A 15,937-nucleotide genomic window follows, 5' to 3' on the forward strand; every position below is an offset into this window, starting at 1 on the left:
AGCTCCAGAGTTGATTGTCCATGAAATGCATCGTCAACGTGCGGCTTCGCTGGAGCCAGAACAAGCAAAAAAGGGCTCACAATGCACACAAACAAGTGAATGGATGGATGGAAAGGAGGAGCGTCCCCTTTGAAATGGGGTGGTGGCAGTTGCCACCGTGCTCGGCTTTTTTTTTGTTTAACTATGTTGTAAATTCTTATTAAGATTCGCCATCATCTTCAAATACGTTTTCATACTCCTCTAGCCTGATGTCACTTCTCTGCTTTTGAGCCACCAATCTTCCAGTCGCTTTTTGCTAACTTCCACCGCAGATTTATTTAACTGTGCATAGTTATCTCTAAAACCTAGGGCCTCAGGAAGAGTGGCTGTGCCTGCAAAGACATCCAGATTGATACCATTACGTTTGAGTATGAGCTATTCAATTTTTTTTAGAGAAATGCCGTACACAACACATGTACCTTCTTCGTTAAATTTCTTTTTGTAGCGGCGCGTTCTAGGACACCCTGACCTAGCTTCAAAGAGGGGGGCATTTCCTCTTGAGTTATCATAAAACACTTCCTTCCTGATCTGACTTTTCCAGTATCGATATTGTTCTACACTATGTTTCTTTTCCATTGACTTAATCCAATTTTTACCTTCCGCGTTTTTAACCTGTCGTTTAATGCCCTTTCATTCTCCATCATCGTGTCCGGCATACTATTGGTTAATTTCCTTGTTCTGTTCCGCCATTGTGACTCAACGCCCTTTCTGTATAAGTATTTATTTACCTTACCTGCCAACTTGTTATCGTCAGATTTCTTCAGGCGTTCTTCATATAGTATTTTACTCTGAACTTTGCCGTGCTTCGAAAGGTGCCCAGCCCATATTCTCCTATACTGCCTCGTTTGTGGTTTTCCCGTGGAAACGTAGTGCTATTTTTCCAACAGCTCTCTGATTTACTTCTAATCACGACTGAACTTCTGCCCTCATCCAGGGAACCGCATTCCTGAGAGTAAGCCCGGCACCTTTATTCCTTTCCAAATACCTCTCAGTATTTCATATTTGTTGTACCCTCATAATGCCCTATGTTTAATCATCCCGGCATCTTTCCGACCTTAATAATAGACTGTTCCGGCTTTTCAGTGTACACCTGTCCTTCGTTAACCCATACCCCGAGATATTTGTATTTGCTATTTGCCGTATTTGTTCATTTAATTTTGCGTACTCTTTTTGACTCCCCTTCATTTCTCTTTTGAGCAGGGCTCCTAACTGTAGACTAATACGCTTACGATCACTATCGAGGCTGTAATTCCCCTCTTCGTTTATTTCCATTATTGCGAGCTTGCTATACATCCCCTGCGACATTTAGGAGTAGTCAATTGTCGTTTGCCTCGTACGGGATTTCCACGTGATTTGTCCCTCACACTTAGTTTATCTATTTACAACAACTAGGTTGTGTCGCTCACAGAAGTCTAGCATCAACTTCCCGTTACAATCTGTGTATCCACTCTGATCCTTGATGTGGCTTTTCATGTCGCCCAGCAGAATAAAGTCGGCACCGTCTCCAAATTGCTTTATATCGTCATTGAGGCATTTAACTAGATGCTTATTTTCTTGCCTGTGCATTTGTCGCCTGTCTATAATAAACAACCCATAGCCCCCTAACCATGTCCTTTTACCGGTAACTTTAACTTGCGGCCAGGCATGTTGATATTATTGATATTAGTTGATATTATTGTTTGCCAATTTGTTCCTTGATGTACCAGCATACCTACCTCTCCTCCCTTTCTCTCTATTGTTGTTCTGTTGCTCCCTTCCCAGACGTAGCCATCGATAAACGGTGGATCTTCTCGAGCCCTGAGATGTGTCTCGCATTGTGCGTACACACCTCTTTTTTGTCCTTTAACTGCTGTTCTATTTCTAACTGAAGGTGGCAGTGGCCGCCACGCGGAATTCTATGACGTAGAGTAGTCTGCTGTTAATTTTTTCTTTTTCTCTAAACAAAAATGTAAATGAAAAAAGCCAACCACTAGGTGTTATTATGAGCGCAAGAAGTTTGATGTCTCTGGCTCGTTTTATATTCGCAAATATCGAAAAGCTTATTTTGTTTGATGCTTTGATTGGTCAGCACAGTGTACAGGCCACGAAAGACAGACTATGGCTCAATGTTACCAACTGGTGGTTAATTAAGTAGTCCTACTGTACAAGTGGTAGTGGCGTGCTCGGCTTTGAGGCACGAAAAGCAGCTGAGCCTATCATGCACCAGTGACTTGAGGTACAAAATCCGTAAAACACTGTTATCAACTTCAAACAAACTTCCAAGTCGTACTGGTAATGTGGTCTCCTGTAGTAGAGAGATCCACACGATGAATGTATCACTGACTTCTAGTGAGATGCTGCTTGCCAAAAAACACATAAACATATGTTATTGCAGCAAGAACAGGCAAGACATGCTTAAAATATGCATAATTTAACTTCCTCACAAGTTTTTAAATGCAGGAACCATCCCTTGGGACAGTGCTGACTAGACGCTGGATGGCTGAGTATAATACAAGACCACATTTGTCAACCCTGAGCAGAAACGCACAGCTGGTACTGAGGGAAGTATGAGCTCCTCGCATTAAAAACATACTTCTTACTGTCACACAAAACGTACCTGAACTTTTCGGCCTTCACAAGATTCACTGCAGACTACTGCCTGCCAAGCACTGCACTGTTGATTTCGATCAGTTTAACAGGAGCCTGCAAGCCTGCATCCTTAACGACACCGTCGGGACTGAACCCCAGCCATGGCACTGCTGTGTTCACAACTAGTCCAAACTGAGTAACATTTATCTTCTTTGCCTCTTCATACATTTTGAGTGCAATAGGCTCACAACGTTTGTCGTGCTCCGTTACACCGTTGCGTTTGAACACACTGGCTGTCGGGAGCTTTGTTACTTTGGATTTGCGGGCGTTGTGATCAGTCGACTCAAATGTGAACACACTGTCACACACGCTGCCTGTGAAACGCAGCTTCCTTTCTAGCATCTATGCTTTCTTGTTTTGTGGCAGTTTCCGGCTTTAACCCAGCTGCGTTTTTGTCAGGTAAGGCTACGTACTTCTCATAAAATTCTCTTTTTTGACCAGGGAGGGATTCTGTGGACACTTGCTCTAATTTTTTTTCCTTAAGGCAAATCTTCAATATCAAGTGAATGAAGAATTTCGACATCATCTGCCTCAGCCTCACCAACCATTAAACCTATCAGAGAGAGAGATAACTGCGTTGAATGCCAAAACCTTCATTACCTTCATTGAGCAGTGAGACATCATATCGACTTAGCATGTGCAGCACCAAGGCAGATCTTGTAGCTGCTTGCAAGAACTCGAGCAAGATTTCCCACCTTGTAGCCTCATCAAGTTGCACAGTTTTCAACTTATTTGCATAACAGAGCTCGTTTACCACCATTGACTCCTATAGTTTTTTTCATATAATGCCGCCCCCACTGTTGTTGCAGGTCTGTGACCGAGAGCACATCTAGGGTATCAATGCCGGCACCAGGCAGAAAAAGATTACAGATTACAGTTACTTCTCAGCATGCTTTCCAATCACACGAAAGTTTGTCGCAGTAGAGGCAAGAAAAAACTGCAGCAATGGGTCCGTGACAGCTATCATAGTCACATCATGAGCCAGCCATGACTCAATACAGTGCAGGAAAAAGACGTTGAGACCTTGTTTTGGTCGCTTCTGGAACTGCAGTAACTTCTCGTGCGTAAAGCGCGCAACGGTTCGCGAACCAAATATAAGGGCTTTGGTCGCTAATTTTGCTTATAATCTACAGGAAACTTCCAATGTGCAACCGAAATTGCCGCCATAGGCAGCGACCTTGGCTTGACGAACAAGTTTACCGCGCACCGCAACCTAAGTGAGTACAGGGGTGCATGTGCTAGTCCAGACAGCAACCGAAAACTAATCGAGCCGCCTTACACACGCGGTAAATCAACAGCACAAAAGATGCGAAAGACGACATACAGCCTAAGACGAAACGCAGTGTGAGCATCGTCCAACGTTCTAGTGTCGTCTCTGGTGTGTTTGGCATAGTTCTAAAAGAAAAGCCGCCATTTTATTTGCGAACCTCTGGCATTCACTTATCAGCGGAGCTATCGCAGTTAAGCAGTGCCATTGAAATATAAGCGCTTTTATTCGCAAACTACGAAAGAAGTATTAAATGCTTTTTTTTCTCCGTTGCCAAGTTCAGTCATCGTATCAGCTCATCGAATGACGTAGAGCAGCATCGCCACCATACGTTTACAGTAAGCGGAGAGCCCTGCCTTGCTGTAGTAATTTGCCTGCGAAATATAGCACTGTTCTAAAGGCCCGCTTCGGTGAAGATGGCAATGTACAGGTGCCCACAAAATTTTTCGGAACACGAAAAGTACAAGAAAGCCTAATTACTCGACAGCCTAAGAATGCAGCCATGAACTGAAGGCTGTGCTTTGTAGTTCACAGAACGATCTGCTCAACGTTTCTCTCAGAACATGGCTGTGTGCTTCTAGTCAGCGAGTAAATCGACGTTTTTTGTGATTTCTGCGTTCCTAAACCTCTTTGTGAGCACCACTATGGCTCTGACGTACAAGCCACATAAAAATGGATTCAGTTGCCTTTATTAAATCTCCTTGCAGCTCCACCCTAATTTGAAAGCACAAAGAAAACAATTAGACAACGTCGTGGCCGCTGCATAGCCAGACACTACTTGAGATTATATGTTCGGCGTTTAAAACTCTTTCACCTGCTGTTAACAGCATTTATTGTCATCAGCGTAACTTAAAACTGTCACTATCCACAGCGAGATTCAAAATGACATGCTTAAGCAGCAGAAAGAGCGAAATGCGCTTCTCCGACGGCTCAACGACGTAGCGCGATCATCCAGTTGGGCGCCATTTTGCAAACCACGTAGCACCCCCTATAGGCAATGAAACTCGCGAATACGAAGACCGCACAAACTAACTGACAAGCACCTTTCCGCCTGAGTGAAATCTTTAGTGCCAGCGCTCTGAAAGTTACACCTGAATAACACAGCAGACATTGTAACCCAGAGCTTGTCCCATGCCCAGTAATTAAGTCAGGGGGGTCTCTGGGGACCACAGATTCCCCATCAGTACTGACAAGGAATATGCGACCCCCCCTCCCCCGCTCCCGTGATAGAAGCAGAGACTGCATACATCCGAAGCGGGCAACCATTTTTTATTTCTCTTTTCAACGACGGTAGAGACATTTCTCCTCTATCATTTCGAAAATTTTACTCTGAGTCTTAGTAGGAATCACTAAAATGTCTTCTAAAACCCGGGACAGAGAAAAATAAAGTTGCACCTCAACACAAAGGCTGCGAGAAAACGGGAAGCCCGTGCTTTCACAGAGCTGGCCAGTAAGCATCAAGTCTACACAACAACAAGTGCACTGGCAGAGCGTGGGGTCCGCTTGGTTAGTGTTATCAACTGAGCAAACAACGACCTTTAAAAATGATTCTAAAGGCCTCCAGTCGCTTTCCCTGTCTCTGTCTTCATTTATTTTCCTCTCGTCCTCTCTTCAAGTTAGTGGAGAATGCCCTTTGATGGAGCCAGACTTTAAGCACTGCCCATGGCAGTCTTGGCAGCTTATATTCCATAAATGCGATATATCTAAGCAAATAAAACTGAGCAGCAAGTGTTGACTGGCTTCAGCCCATGCTTTCTATGCACGTGCGGAAACCTGGGGCATATTTCGATAAAAACAAAAGGGTGAAAGTTCTTTCCTCCGCTTTTATAAACAAGTCTACACAGCAGCTGCGATGTGATCGCTTTTATGTTCATTCTATCGCTCGTGCTCTAGCAGCACCCCGTTAATGACGCAGTGACCGCGGATGCGCGCTATGGCGAAGCTCGAACGTCCAAAATAGGCATGCGTTCTACAAGCTGCGCATGCGTTGCTGATAGAATAAAAAATGCACGCGCATACGGTGCTGATGGAACAAAAACACTTGTCAGGTGAACTTTTTTGTTTTTTGGAAGCAAAAAGCAAAACGAAGTGTTCAACCACAAGCACATATTGTACAGGGAAATAGGACGCCCTTGAGTGAGGACCCGCTTGGACCAAGATGAAAAAAAGCCCTCACATGTGCAATGCGCAGCAGCGATCACAAAAGCGACGCACGTGCCGGAAATGGCCATGCGTAGTATCGCATGATGCGCACAAGGCCTACATATAAACAAGCTCTGCCCACGCAGCTTAGGACACATGCCCGAAGTCTGTTTTACAGTGCTGAGAAGCTTGCTGGTGTAATACAACTTCGAACTTTCCATAGTACGCACAGGAGCCACGCTTGCAGCAATGGCGCCGTTAATGGCCATGGTCGGCCTACTTCTGGCATACTCGCCGGCCGTCTTTGCATCGTCAAATCGTAAGACTCGCACACCTGCAGAGTCGCGGAGTAGTGTACCACATTTGACTTAGATTTCTTTCGCGTTCCTCCTTGTCTAATCTTGTATATTAGCGAAACGTTTCAAAAATGGAAATGAGGGTGAGTCTTCTTTTGCTCTTTTAGACAAGTGCTGTACGGATTACTGCTCATAGGTCTCCCCTTGCTGGTCACACTAGGACTACTAAAGCTTCTTTTTCAGCATTTGTTTGTTTTTACTAGCATGCTCGCTAATGTTGTAAGGTGGCTGCCCACTGCTTTTTACCTTCAATACCTCTTTATTTCAATCATTATTAATGTTTCACGTTCTCTCCACAGCAAACTGCGCCAATTTAACGATAAGCAACGTATTTGGAATTGGGGACGTAAGTACCTTGTGCTCATTGCTAATTAAGCATGTTATTATACACCTGTCTGAGAGCCGCGCGTGTGGTCGAAGCTGTTGACTGAGCCGACGCATTCAGTTACGAAAGAACATCAAACAAAAAGTTGAAGTGCACAAGAGCGTCACAAGAGTTGGGTTAAACAGTGAAAACAATCTTTGCAGCGCGCAGCTGTATTGAACCTGAATTCGATCTCAACATGCTCATGAGCACAAGCAAAATGAAATTCGCACAAGATGAAGAGATACTCAAAGTCTTCGGCAAATTGAAGCTAGCGTCGTTTGACGACTTATTGCTGCTGACTAAAGACGCTCAAGCCCAGCATCAAACGCCATGCGATTCTATTCTCTACTTCTGGCTTTGAGACACCTGCGCTGCAAAGAAACTCAGCGGTGGCTAAGCTGTTAACTTCTGTCTTTCTTCACAGTGCAGAATTATTGAGCTTAACCGCAAGTGCATTCATTGGCACACAGCGCTGCGGATCCCAGTACGCATAGCGGACACGATGCTGGTTGTATGCTGAAAACATCTCGGTGCATAAGTTAATAGTTAAAAAGAGGGTACCGGAGCGCAGACACTAGCAGGTCCCGCCTTTCTGGGCCTCAGGACAAATAAACCATGTGCAGTTCGACTTTACTGTATGGTTCTTTTTTTAAAAAGACCATATATACATCATAATCAGTACATGTTTTTATCTCTGCTTTTCTCTGAGACGAGCTGTTTGAATGCACTCTCTAATAACGGCTATTTGTCATTTCTCGCCAGTGCCTGGGTAACAACGGAGACTTCTGCACATATCCCTCTGTAGGTACCCTCGTATATGGCACTTTGATTTAATAATGCATGTTATAATTTATAAATCAAAGCATATGGGGCGCTATGCAGGATTCCCCGAGTTTGGCGAAACTTGAGATCTCCTCGAGCTCTGGCGACACCACCAGATGAATGAGCTAATGGTTTCAAGCGGTAAAATTCACGAGTCCGCACGCCACCAGTTCGATCACATTATGTAAAGAATTCTGGGTTTATCACCGCTTGGGGCGTCACCTTATCATCATCGCGGGTGGTCCACCAAGTATCCTTGCCTTCTTTCACTTGTTTGTCGTTCCACACGGTGCGTTACCTGTGCAAGTATGTTATGGAATCAATGTTTTAATGCATTTTATTGCGCACATTACGGTTCTTCATAAGCATTCAGTGCGCAAGGTGCGCACTGAATTCGGTTTATAATACTTTGTAATTCATAACATTTTATCTTCTACCGCGAGGAAACGTTCCGGTCGCGTCATGAACTGCAGAGGCTATGACTTCATCCTTACTTTCCATGGTGGGCAGAGGTTCCTCGTGTCATGTGACCTGACAGATGGCGCGCGTAATTTCAAGGGAGCGATGGGTCTGCAGATTGGCTTTGCGCAATCAGGTGTGATTAAAGCTGACGCAGCGCCTATGGCTTGGTGAAGGAATGGCTAAATGCTATCGGTATCTTTGCACCTCGTTCCAGCTTCTTTCTTTTTAGCAAAAGCTACAGTAAGGTTCGGCATTTTACCAACAGCAGCCTCTTTCGAAGCTTGCTTATCTGGGAAATGAATATATCGATTGAAAATCGACGATCCAACACCGTGAATTGGCCATGCGAATATTATTTCACGAAATAACCGCTAGCCTGTGATCATTCGGCTTACTATATTTCATAGCCCCTTTGCGCATCTCGGGCAAGATCGTGGGCCTAGGTATCGTGCGTTTGGATAGTATTAACTTAAGAGAAATGCGGTTCGTCATCATCATCAGCCTGACTACGCTAACTGCGCGACAAAGACCTCTCTCGTATTTCTACAATTAACCCTTTTCTTTGCCAGCTGCAGCCACCATGCCTTCGCAAACATCTTAAATCATCCTTCCACCTAACTTTCTGCCGCCCCCTGCAACGCTTCCCTTCTATTGGAATCCAGTCCGTTACCCTTAAGGACCATCGGTTATCTTGCCCTCGCATTAGATGCCCTACCCAAGCCCATTTCTTCATCTTGGTTTCCACAAGGATGTAATTAACCCGCGTTTGTTCCCTCACCGTCTCGGACCTGTTTGTGTCTATTGACGCTACAGCTATCATTTTCCTTTGCATACCTCTCTCCGTGGTCCTCAATTTAAGCTGAATCCTTTTCGTTAACCTCCATGTTTCTGCCCCATAGGTGAATACCTGTGAGATACAGCTGTTATATAGTTTTCTCTTGAGGGATATTGGTGAACCACCATTCATTATCTCAGAGAACCTGGCATATGTGCTCCACCCGCATTCTTGTTTTTCTAGTTTTTTCACTCTCGTGATCTGGACCTACGGTCACTACCACTTCAAGCACCTGACTGCCACTTGTGAACTGGTGTTGAAAATTGAAATTGAAAATTGGTTTTTGGGGAAAGGAAACGGCGCAGTATCGGTCTCACATCTCGGCGGACACATGAACCACGCCGTAAGTGAATAGATAAAGGAGGGAGTGTAAGAAAGGAAGAAGGAGGTGCCGTAGTGGAGGGCTCCGGAATAATTTCTACCACCTGCGGATCTTTAACTTGCACTGACATCACCCAGCACACGAGCACCCTTTCAGTTTCGCCGCCATCGAAACGCGGCCGCCGCTGTTGCGTTCGAGCCCGAATACTCTGGCTGAGTAGGGGAGCGCCTTAACCACTGAGTCACAGCCGCGGGGGAAAAAAAACTGCTGTTCCGTTCCGAAATTGTTTAACATTACTTTCGTTTTCTGGATATTAGTTTTTTAACCCACAGTACTGCTCTGCCTGTTCAACTAATTAATCACGCTTTGCAGCTTCATCTCCTCAGTGACTTAGGAAGACAATATCATACGCGAGTCGCTTATTGCTAAGATATTAGCTATTAATGCTTATCCCCAGCTGTTCCCAATCCAGGCCCCTCAATACGTCCTGTAAACAGGCGGTGATTAGCTTTTGTCAAATCGTGTGTCCCTGCCTGGCACCCTTTCTTATTGGAATTTTATTGCTGACTTTACGGAAGACTATGGTAGCTGTGCGCCCGCTGTATATATCTTCCGGTATTTTTACATACGACTCTTCTCCATCCTGATTTCGCAATCTCTGCATGACTGCAGAAGTTTCCACTGAGTCAAATGCTTTCTCTTAATCTATAAATCCTATATATGATGGCTGGTTACACTCTGTGCATTCTTCTATCTCCTGATTGATAGTGTGAATATGCTGTGTTGTCGAGTACTTTACGAAAGCTTGTCTTTTCATTTAGTTGATTGAAGTCCAAGGTTGTCCTGACTTCATTAGCTATCACCTTAGTGAATACCTTATAGTCAACGGAGTGCAAGCTAATCGGAAATACGGTTACTGGCCATTGATTGCAGCCTAACTATAGCTCACGTTATAATGTTGGAACGCCGGTAGTTGTGACTGAGGGCTAGCTGTCTTATGAACATTTTTGATATAGTTTACTTCTAAAGCTGATCTGCGTTCCAAGATTATGAAAAACAGCAACACGCAGAATGACAGGAAATTTGAAGAGTTCATCCTCAGCTAAATCATCTCAAACTCAGGGCCAGCTTTTTTCCAGATGTCTACTGTAAAGCAGCCTTTTATTAGGTCGCAGATTTATCCCACAAAACATCTGTGCCTTAGCATACACCTTGATCACAAAATAAAGGACTTGTACAGCAAAGCTAGGAAGCTATGCTGCCCTAAACAAAACCAGTGTTTATTTCTGCCTATACTCCCCTTCATGGCTCAAAATTTTTTTTCGTGTTAAAAATGAATTTCCCGAAACTTGAACTAGTTGTGAATGGCGCATGTTTTTCAGTTTCAAAGTCTTTGGTCGTCTCGATAAATTGTGCTTTTTTTTATTCCGAGTGTATGCACCTCTCAAACATTCAAGGAAGTGAACGTACGTGGTTGTTCCTCTTGCCGTAGTTTTCCTGGTTCATGCAAGGTAATCGTGTTCATATCTGGTTTAGACTTTGATCGAGTCCTTATTCCAATGTATGTGCCGTCGGCACATCCCACAACGTCTATGCTGCAGCGAAAAAGGGAACATTCCTCAATATATACGCACGGTCGGTCAGAGTCTTGTGAAAAGCGAGCCACCAATTCTGCACAGTGCTTCGGAGACGTCCCTTATAAAGGGGCTCAAGTTGTCGGTTGACCTGCAATGTGTCTGTCTGAGCCGACTGTTCCGGGTAACTCCCAGTCTTGTAGAATAGAAGTACACAGAACACTTGCTTCTCGACTTTGAGCGAGTAAGGCCTGACACCTAGTCTCGGGGGACATGGGTCGTCGCCTAGCTCGACATGCAGCCAGCGAATGGACGTTTCCGACTGGCGAATATGACGCCAGACGGCTCCAGTCAGTCATAAACATTAGGCACTGCTCGAAGCGATGGCCCAATCGGTTGCTGTTGTTACCACCGCCGTGAAAGTGCCGAGTCGAATTTGCAGGCTTTCAGCATTGACGAGTTTTGCCCGAATCTGCCTATCGCTTAGAGGTGTATTTCACTCCACAGGCCTGGCTTGTTTTGCTTATGTGTGTTCGCGATACGGTTTAACCACTACCAGCGTGCTTGCTGGCTACAGCACAGCCGTGGTGACTGACACCAACAATATTGAGCGTCGAATTATAACAGGTACAACGGACGTCATCGCTGATGAATTTGAGCATCATTGTCGAAAGCACATACCGCGCATAAAAAATTGGAGTTCGCCTTTAAGAGTGGAACATGACAGCATGTTGCAACGCTGCGAGGGAGTCCTTGGTACGTCATCGCCTTTCCCGTTGGGCAAAACGCTCGGAGTCTCTAGGAGGCGTCTGAAAAAACACTCCGGCGCACAAAGGTCGCCTACGTACGCCCGCGCCATCTGCCGGGCCAGCGCTGTGCATGGCGAAGGCGGGTTTCAGTGGGTGCCAGACGATGGCGCTACGACTGCACGCCAAGCACGGAAGAAATTAACCGGAAACAAATGGTACTCGCTTAATCATTACATCTATAATTTGGATGCTCATAATTACTCCTTTACGCCTCAGTGCACATCTCGAAGATACTTCCTAAGAAACCCGTGCATTCACTAGACGCGCCTTTCTTTATTCGTGTTCAGTCGTCCAGCCGTCGTGGCGATGTGGAAGAGTACCCGTATCCAACTACAATGGCCCTATTTCGATTCCCGGCCCAGACCCTGTTTTTTTATTAATTGAGTGTGCGCGCATTTTTACGCGGCCCCCGAATATTTCCGATGCGCGGTGCGGACAACTATTACTACGACGCCGACGGCTTTTCGACCGAACGAGCGTGAAACAGTATAACGTGATTTGTAAGCATGTAGCACATTGGTAAAAGCTGCCGGTGGGTCAGTGCAGCTGCTTGCAAGACATTAGCCACGGATGACGACGTGACGGAAATACTGTTGCGCATGCGTCATTCTCCAACAGCATCGTATCAGAGATCTCTGTCAGCTGGCAGGGTCGTGCTCTCATCGAAAGAAGGAAAGGGTTGGTGACAGAATGCAGCGCGTGGGCACCGATCACCTCTTACCGCTCACCTGACCGCTCACCTCCAACGGATAATACCGAAAACAGGAGACATGCTTCTGACATGCTCGAAAACGGCTTGGCAGACGGCTTCCGGCAATTGTGTAGTATATAGATGGCGAAGTCACGATATTACTGTTTTTAATAATGTATTAAGCGTCGCTGGCGATTTGCATTTCGCAGTCTGATGTGCTCGAAACATAGATGCGGCACGCGTAAGGTGCGGTTGTGCTAACATAGGTGGCTTTATATCGACATTTTCTCTGCTGCTTTTGCGCTTCTGGATTATGTCAGGACGGCGCGAAAAAAACAAGGACGAAAGAGGCACAAGAACACAACAGGACAGGCGCCACTTTCGTCCTTGTTCTTTTCGTGCCTTCCTGACATCATCTGGAGGCTATGGACCAACTAGACCACACCAAAGTACTTCTTGCTTTTGCGCGTTGCGCGCTACGTTCTGTTAGTGACTGTTGTCGCGGAAACTCGAGGAAAACTCTGGCGAACGCAGAACTGAGGGTATCCTGCATAGCAGTCCTATTAGAGGTAGGTGAGTTTGACTTTGCATTGTATTTTATTTTTTTCAAGTGTGTCCTCCCTCCTATTCGCAGATGCCGTTCACGAAGTTCGTCATAAAACTAGTTGGCGTAAGTACCATATTCGGTAAAACAATTTTGCGTTTCACTACATGTCTTTGTTAAAGAAGTTGGACAAGATCGTATATATATATATATATATATATATATATATATATATATATATATATATATATATATATATATATATATATATATATATATATATATATATATATATATATATATATATATGTGTGTGTGTATATATACATTCCGCCTCGTATGCCGGAGGTGCGGGGTTCGATCCCCAGTGCCGCCGGGTACCCACCGGTGATACAATGGGTACAAGCTTTCCCCTGGTCTGGTGCTCGGCTTATTTAGGGTGAAATGCTTGGGAAATGGGTCTTTGACCCCACCTTGAGAAAAAGAAAAAAGGGCGACAAATGGGTTTCTACCGCACGAGGCGGATTTAACGTTGTTGACGGCGGAACTTATCGCTGATCCATCAGAGCAATATATATATATATATATATATATATATATATATATATACACACACACTAAAAGTGATTTCTGGCAGCTGATTTGGTCAATATAATATAAAATCACCAAAAAGTGAAGAAACATAACAGGATTTAATTCACCACGTTTCGGCTGGAGGACCAGCCTTTTTCTGTTATGTTCCTTCAATTTTTGGTGATTTTATATTTTATATATATATATATATATATATATATATATACAGTAGAACCTCGTTGATACGTTCCCGGTTCGTACGATTTCCCGGTTCATACGATCAAAATCGGGGGCAAGAAAAAATGCCCCATAGAGTTACGTGTATTTGTTTCCCGGTTTATACGTTCCGGGATCACACGATTTCCCGGTAAATACGTTCAGACTTTAGCGAAACAATGCGTTTTGCGACGAAAAGAAGAAGAGTTGGCTGAGAGCAGGCACACGCGACTTCTTCCTCCGTGCTTGCGTGAGCATGGCGTAAATCGCCGCCGCGGCGGTTTCTCTGCTCGGCGCGGTGGCATGTCAACGGCGCTGCCCCACCTACTCCTCCAGTCTGTCCGATTCCTAGCAGGGTTAGTACGTTCACTATATGCAGCAAACAGGAAGCGCTCGCGATATCGCTTAGTTTCCGCCAGTCAAGCGAGCGCCACTCTGGTTGCTTTATAGCCGGTAAACAGGGTGGTTCTGCTCTCTGGTTGCGTAATCGGGACGCACAAGCCCGTCAAAATTTTTATCTCCTAATCTACCGCAGATTTGACTATGCAACTTTGTTTTGGTCGACGCGGGTTTATTTTGATGATTGCCTACTTTTAAAGCTCCCAGACACCATCATCATCAGTTCCCACCACCCTGCGGTCGGACGAATAGCTATATTCTCATTTCTACCTTCTTCCTGCGTCGTTTGCTGGCTGCCATGGCGTCTCGTAAGCGTAAGCCGTTGTCCTTGAAGGAGAAGTTGAACATCTTGGCAGTCGTCGACGCAAATCCCAAAAAGAAGCGAATGGACATTGCAAATGACCTCGGACTGCCAGCATCAACTGTCAACACGATCGTGTCGAAGCGGAAGGAGATCGAAGGCAACGCGTTGGTGTTCGGCGCAGGGACAAAGCAGGCCCGTGGAGCCAGGCATGGGGAGCTGGAAGAAGCACTTCTGAAGTGGTTCAAACAAGCGAGAGCGTCCGGTGTCAACTTTGACGGAAGTATTCTTCGCCAGAAAGCAATGGAAATTGCAGATGTGCTTGGGATTGATGACTTCACCGCCTCGAATGGCTGGATTAGCCGATTTCGAGCTCGGCATGCCATCGCGTATCGGCAAGTGAACGGCGAAGCTGCAAGCGTCAATCCAGCTGACATCGAAAACTGGATTTCGTTGCTGCCCGGAATTTTGAATGCACACGATCCACGAGACGTGTACAACGCCGATGAACTGGGACTGTTCTTCAAGGTACAACCGAACAAAACGCTGTGCCTGAAAGGCGACGATTTTCACGGCGGCAAAGTAAGCAAAGACCGCGTGACGGTCCTTTTATGCTGCAATGAAGATGGGAGCGATATGCTCAAGCCTTGGGTAATTGGGAAAGCAAAGAACCCGCGCTGTTTGCGCAATATTGCACATTTGCCTTGTGTTTATAGAAATAACACAAAGGCGCAGATGACCTGCAGCATTTTTGAAATGTTCCTTCAATACCTCGACGGACGACTCGAATCGAGAGGACGGAACGGGCTGCTGTTTCTAGACAATTGCGCGGCCCACCCGAAGGACACTTCTTTTCTTCGAAACGCCCGCGTCATTTTTCTTCCGAGCAACAGAACGAGTCATCTACAGCCCTTAGACGCTGGGATTATAAAAAACGTGAAGCACTTGTACAGAAAGTGCATTGTGCGACGATTCCTGGCTCGTGTCTGACGACAGCAGGACCCGGGGAAGTTGTCGTTGCTAGACGCAATGCACTACTTGGTCAGTTCGTGGGAAACCGTTACGAGCGATACTGTGCGTAACTGTTTTCACAAGTGCGGTTTTCGGCGCGTGCCAGGGGCCGAGGAGACCCAGGAGCCCAGCGATGACTATGCAGAGATCGACGAAGAGTTTCGGTCAACCGGTGCCGATGGCTTGTTTTCAGAGTTTGTTGCCGTCGACGACAACGTGCTGACCTGTGAGCCGCAAAGCGTAGCCGAAATAGTGGCCGAGGTACGAGGCGGCGAAGCGTCTGATAGCGACGAAGACGACGAAGAGGACATCCCGACTACTTTCGCCCAGGCCGCCGCCGGACTAGATGCGCTGCGGAGTTTTTTCCGCGACAAAGAGAACAGCGCTGCAGATAAAAACAGTCGTGAGCTAGAAAAGCAGCTCTACCTTTCTAATGGTCGCACCCTTCATCAGCGAACGCTGGTCGACTACTTTAAGCAGTGAAAATGGAAATAAATGCCCTTGCACATCGTTCTCGAGTCTTGATTTTCGGAAATCAAGGTGAGTTTGGATCATACGTTTTCCCGGATAATACGTTTT

At 45.6% G+C, this 15,937-nt stretch overlaps 1 protein-coding gene across 4 annotated transcripts in view; it reads left to right on the forward strand.

Moving 5' to 3' along the window:
• Nucleotides 1–6,171: 6,171 nt before the first annotated feature.
• LOC144132436 (uncharacterized) overlaps nt 6,172–15,937 on the forward strand; it is a 43,850-nt gene continuing 34,084 nt past the window's right edge. Inside the window, exons 1-4 of one of the 4 annotated variants that reach the window (XM_077664850.1) lie at nt 6,172–6,515; nt 6,732–6,778; nt 7,562–7,600; nt 12,949–12,984. In XM_077664850.1, coding sequence (XP_077520976.1) covers nt 12,949–12,984 — 36 coding nt within the window. In that variant the 5' untranslated portion in view covers nt 6,172–6,515; nt 6,732–6,778; nt 7,562–7,600. The remainder of the gene's footprint in view (nt 6,516–6,731; nt 6,779–7,561; nt 7,601–12,948; nt 12,985–15,937) is intronic. The other 3 variants (XM_077664848.1, XM_077664851.1, XM_077664849.1) reach the window with 3 other exon arrangements.

Source organism: Amblyomma americanum, chromosome 5 (genome assembly GCF_052857255.1).
Source record: "Amblyomma americanum isolate KBUSLIRL-KWMA chromosome 5, ASM5285725v1, whole genome shotgun sequence".
Lineage (NCBI taxonomy): Eukaryota > Metazoa > Arthropoda > Arachnida > Ixodida > Ixodidae > Amblyomma > Amblyomma americanum.